This window comes from Pongo pygmaeus, chromosome 21 (assembly GCF_028885625.2).
Source record: "Pongo pygmaeus isolate AG05252 chromosome 21, NHGRI_mPonPyg2-v2.0_pri, whole genome shotgun sequence".
NCBI classification, from domain to species: domain Eukaryota; kingdom Metazoa; phylum Chordata; class Mammalia; order Primates; family Hominidae; genus Pongo; species Pongo pygmaeus.
The window spans coordinates 33,720,275-33,726,093 of NC_072394.2; the positions used below are offsets into that span (position 1 = coordinate 33,720,275).

General features: G+C 40.0%; 1 protein-coding gene across 1 annotated transcript; it reads right to left on the minus strand.

Annotated features, from left to right (window-relative positions):
* On the minus strand, positions 1-5,398 carry DEFB116 (defensin beta 116). Its single transcript, XM_054466862.1, is given in 3 exon segments — positions 1-80; positions 83-241; positions 5,332-5,398. Coding segments are annotated over 3 exon segments (306 nt in total).
* Positions 5,399-5,819: the final 421 nt, after the last annotated feature.

The window sequence follows — 5,819 nt, forward strand, 5'->3', positions numbered from 1 at the left end:
TCAAATGTGAGAGTAGCTTGAACTGTTTGTAACTGACAAGTTGGAGTTAGAGTCGTAATCCTCCTTCACATTTTTAGAACTGTTATTTTCACAGAAAGTTTTAGGCAGCACTTTTGATCATTTGGGCAGGTTAAGTATTGGATTTCATATTCTCTGCAGGTGTTTCTGCACATGCCTTGGTAAAGCTCACATGGATTCCAAGGCTCTCAGCTCTTGCCATTGTGGGATCCGAACAGGCCACCTGGGAAAGACATGGCCATGTTAATTTCCATGCAGCAGTGATAATAGGGTGACAAAGCATGATTTAAAGGAACACGCCCTAAGAATATTAAGGGCACAAGATCTGGAATCAAAACTACCTAGATTCAAATCTGGGCTCTGCCATTTACCATCTCTCCCTCCTAAAGCAAGTTACTTCAGCTCTCCAGTCCTCCATTGCATCATCTTCGCAATGGGCAAAATAATAGAGCCAAGTTCCTGAGGTTTTAGTAATGACGAGGTTAGTGTATATAGTATTTGCAGAAAAGCATCTGGCACATAACAAGTAATTGAATATTAGATGACGTAGTTGATATGAAGGTCTTCTCCTGAGAGTATGAGGTTTCAAGGAATGCCACTGCGAGCACATATGTCCCCATGTGCCTGCAGAGATCTGTGACCCTCACACACAGCTAATCAGAGGCAGCCAGGATCTACTCTGAGATAGCACACAAATATTTGAGCCTATGTGCATGCATGCCTTTATCCTCTGAAACACAGAAGTAAACAAGTACTACACCTGTCTCTCTTTGTACATTGGCCTTACAGAAACAGGTACTGTGCATACACGGGCAGCATACTGGCATATACACAGACTCATGTATACAACCCACTTTATTCACAGATCCGCATTCTCACATAAATTGAGCATATGTGCTCACTGTACAAACCTCCACCATGCACTTTCCACATATTGCTAAGGTGCATCTTGATAGCTATGTATAAGTCATCCAGGTGTGTACATGAGTGAACATAAGCTCTTTGCCTGAAAATACCCCAGTGACAAGGTTCCTGACAATCAGCATTCTATAAATATTAGTCATCAATAGTATTACTTACCTATTTGATGTTCTACAGACAAAGGAGCAATTAGAAAGAAATATTAACAATCACTACCATGTACTGTGGTATGGTCCAGCATCAACTATGTACAGGCATTTTACAAATGATAGCTCACTGAACCTCATAAAAACCTGCTCTTATCTTCACTATTTAGATGAAGACACTGAGGCTCAAAGAGATGCTTTGTTTTGTCTGCATTCTCATAGCTTATACTTGATCAAGCCAGTATTCAATTTCTGGTCTACATGACATCAAGCCCATGCTCTTTTCTCTCTGTGTCACCTTGCCTCTCTGTGATAGGCACAGAGAAGATGGCATCATCCTGCATCATGTCTACACACACAGGCCCTTCTACAGACTTCAACAGAGTTCAAAATCCTTAGCTTGGCATTCAAGGACCTTTTCAACCATCCCCCCACTCCCTCATTCCACACCCATTTATGAACACTCACTCTGCATCAGGCCATGGACTCAGTGCTAAGTAGATAGAGGTCTCCAATTAATCAAATTTATTCACTATTAACATTAATGAAAATGGGACAAAGCAAGTGTAATGTTATTTCTTGCATGGAAAAAATGAATATTTTGCCAATTTTTAGATTAAAGAAAGTAAAATTCCCAATTTTAGGTGAAGTTGGAGAACGGGAAGAGAAATAAAGAAGAGGGAAATGCCTCCATGGCAGATGTCCCATAACATTTGGGTACTGGAGTGTGTATAAACTGCCCCAGGAATCCAGAGAGGGATTTCAACTGCTCCAACATCAACCAGCCTGCTGGTCAACCAGAGAAAGGAGGTTGAAAATGATACTGATTTATCCATGCTCCAGCACAATGATATCACTGTGTTTCCCACCTTAATCTTCACCCTTATCATGGGACCTGCACACTCTCTCTCTCTCTCAGCACCATTATACTTATGGGAGAAGAAGATCTGCAGAGGGCCTCCCCCAAGTGATATCCATACTGTTCTGGCTAACACCTGACCTCTAGGACCTTTCCTTTCTACCAAACACTCTGGAGGGCAGTTGGAGACCCAAGATTTCCTGTCTGCAGTCACTGGAGGGATGGATAGAAACATAGATACCAAGAATGAGCAATGGGCAAGCTGCCTTTTCCTCATTCTCTCCTCATGGAAAGTGGGTCAAGGCTACCCCAAGAGGATTCTGCCTACAGTGACTTAATAAATAAATTTTTAAAATAAAAATAAAGATTTTGTCATAGATAGTTACAGTTTCTTACCCCTACAGCTTTTCTAACCTTAGATTGCCCTGCATTGCCCCAAATTTTGACACCCACATCAAATTAATGTTAACTTTGATAATTTCTCCATCTTCCAATTGAAGTCAGAGGACCAGCTTTTGCATTTCAGCATAGTCTCTGGCCCTCTGCACAATGCTATATTTTAACTCTCTGGACCCAGTCTCTCCATGTCAGAAAATGGGAATGGGAGAGTTTGCACCAAATCAGAAAGTCTCCACTGTGTTTGTGAAAAAGGAGGTTAATAAGATGTCATACTTCATAATAACCTGGGAAATTTTTAAGTATATTCATACTAAGTCTCTAGAATTTCTGATTCAGTATATCTAAGGAGAGGCCAGAGCAAGGGTACTTTGCAAGAGTTCCCCAGAAAATACTAATGGGCTCCTGTTTGCAGTGAAAGCCACGATTCTGCCTAGCCTTCTCACATTCAGCTATAGACATTGCCCAGCTCATTTTTCCACACTGGAAGTATTTCAAAAGCAAATTAAACTGTCTTAAGTCAAAAAACAAAAGGTATCCTCTGGACCTTTTTAAAAATTCCATCCCAAGCCAAAATCAATGTGATATATTATTTCTCTGCCTGCTGTGCAACCAAATATGATCCTCTCCCATCCAATTTCTAAGGTTATTTCTACTCATATACGTTTATTAGCCATGATTCATTACATATTCGTTCACTCAATAAGCATTTGCTAAAGCCTATTCTATTCAACACACTCAGCTCAACATCAGAAATGTGTAGATTTAAAAGACAAAGTCTTGGCTTTCAAACAGTTTAATTTCATATGCATACATTTGGGAGGATAAAAGGAAAAATTTGTTTGGATTGTCCTAACAGAAAAGGTTGTCCAGAACTGTTCCTGCTCATAAATTCTGCCAAGTAAAAGTACTCAATAATTATTAAGGAAGCTACACTATGTACAACTCTTGAAGCATAGAGTGCTGTCTTCATTTTTGCTGTTGTTTTCTTGCAAACCCACCTGTGGTTTCTACCACCATTAGAAATGAGAACTGAGCTTTACTGAGCATGAGAACAAATGTCTCTTAAGCAAGCTTGGGATAAAAGAAGCCGAGAAATGAGGCGGCATGAGAATGTGAAGTAGAAGGAATATGGGAAAAGAAAGGAGGAAAGGAAGAAGAAAAACAGAGGGAGAAGAAAGAGGAAGAGGAGGAGAAACCTCTAGATCAGATGAATCTGAACTCACTATCGAGGAAGGAAGAACAATCTTGGTTTTCTATAGGGTGGGCTGAGACTGCTCCCATATCTCTCTGTACATGCCACGATTTGACAGGAGACACTTCCAAACATTCCAGTCTCCTGATTTCCTCTATCTTAACCATCCACAGTCACATCTATTGTTCTTCAGTGCCCTTGAAAATCACACTTAAGAAGCTTTCTTCAGAATTTGAAAATAATACTGGATATTTTTCATCCAGTGTTTATTCTCCCCATTTCCTTATTTAAATCACTTTGTTGAAGTATGATTGGCACACAAAAAGCTATACATATTTAATTTATACATTTTGATGAGTTTGGAAATAAGCATACATTACACCCATGAAACCATCATCACAATCTATGCCATAAACCTATCTACCCCTAAAAGTTCTCTCCCACCATCTTATTTATTATTTTTGGTATATCAAATCTTATTTTAAGAACACTTAACATAAAATCCACTCCCTTGGTAATTTTTGAAATATCCAACACAGTACTGTTAACTATAGGAACTGTGTTGTACAGTAGATTTCTAGGACATATTCATGATAGTATAGTCTCTTCAATAAATGTATTGGGAAAACTAGGTATCTACATGCAAAATAATAAAATTGGATATTTATCTTACACCATACACAAAAACAAATTCAAAATGGATTAAAGACTTAAATCTAAGACCTGAAACTATCAAACTCTTAGAAGAAAACACAGAGAAAAAGCTTCTTGATGTTGGCCTTGGGAAGGATTTTCTGGATATGACACCAAAGCACAGGCAACAAAAGCAAAAATAAACAAGTGGATTGCAGCAATCTAGAAAGTTTCTGCACAGCAAAGGAAACAGTCTACAAAATGAAGAAACAACCTATAGAATGGGAGCAAATATTTGCAAATCATATATCTGAGAAGGAGTCAATATTCTCCTTATTTCAATAGCCACAACCCTGCTGTGATGAATTCAACTGTCTTACTCAAGCTTAATCACCCACAAACCCAGGCTAAGTCAATCCCTGCCCAGATAAACCTCACATACCCATAACTGAATAAGATACCCACTTTAGGCAAACACTAACTATAACTCAAGCCCTACCTCTTCTAATAACCACCGAAAGCCCAATTGCAAAGCATACAAACATAACACTATCCAAGCCACCCAACCCCATTCACAGCATCAATCTAAAACACAGCCCAGCTACAAACCTCTCTATACCCCAACTCCTAGTTGCACCAACTCTACCCCCAGCTCCATTCAAGAAAAAATATCATTTCCTGTCTAGACTACACCAAAACATCTGTTCAGCCCAACTTACAAATACAATTATTCACTCCACGCTCATCCCCACTCACTTTTTGGATATTACCCTACCTCTAAGGTCATACAACCTCCTCACCTCAACTCCATATCCAACTCCAAACTGCTGTACTCCTCCTACAGCTCCTCAACTTGCACACAGTCTCTCACACCTAACTCATGAATTAAGCCCCCATCCCAATGACAGCACTACCTAAAATGTTCCATGCTTAGACTGTCCACTATGCCAAGAACAACAACCTCTTAAATTTGTCTTGGCAGAGCAGAACCAGGGGAGATCTTTACATGAAATTAACCTTGGGAGTAACATCTGTGACCCATCTGAGACCAGAAAAGGCTTTAAGTGTTGCTCACTATATGTGAGTAGGAGTCACTGCAGAGGTCACCAAGATACCAGTACCACATGCAAGATGCCAGAACCTTTGAGAGAGGCCTGCGTTACCTGGAGTCTTTTGAGCCAGGATCATAAGGATGGCAATGGTCATTAAACAGGGCTTCATGACTGACATGTTCCAACAGAATGAAGGGCTGTGTTGCAGGTGACCGAACAGAGATCACTGTAGCAGAACAGTAGCCCGCCTTTATTAGTTTTGGAAATGGGTCAGGGTTGGGTGCAGTGAACTAAAAGGGATGGGAGATACCTGAGGTCAGGCAGGCAGAAGGACAACATGTATCACTTATCTGAGCTGCATACTCTGTGTAAGTGTGGGAGACTTGCCAGCAGTGCTCATGCCTGGGTGGGCCTTTCTTCCCATTAAGAAACAAAGACAAATTAGAGCCAGTTGGCATTTTGTGTGAAACAAATTTGAATGAAAGAATCAATCAAGCAAGCAAGCAAACTTGAAAAAACTTATAAACAATTAGATAAGAAATAAGCACGTGTATACATATGTGAGGCACGTGTATACCTATGTAACAAACCTGCACGTT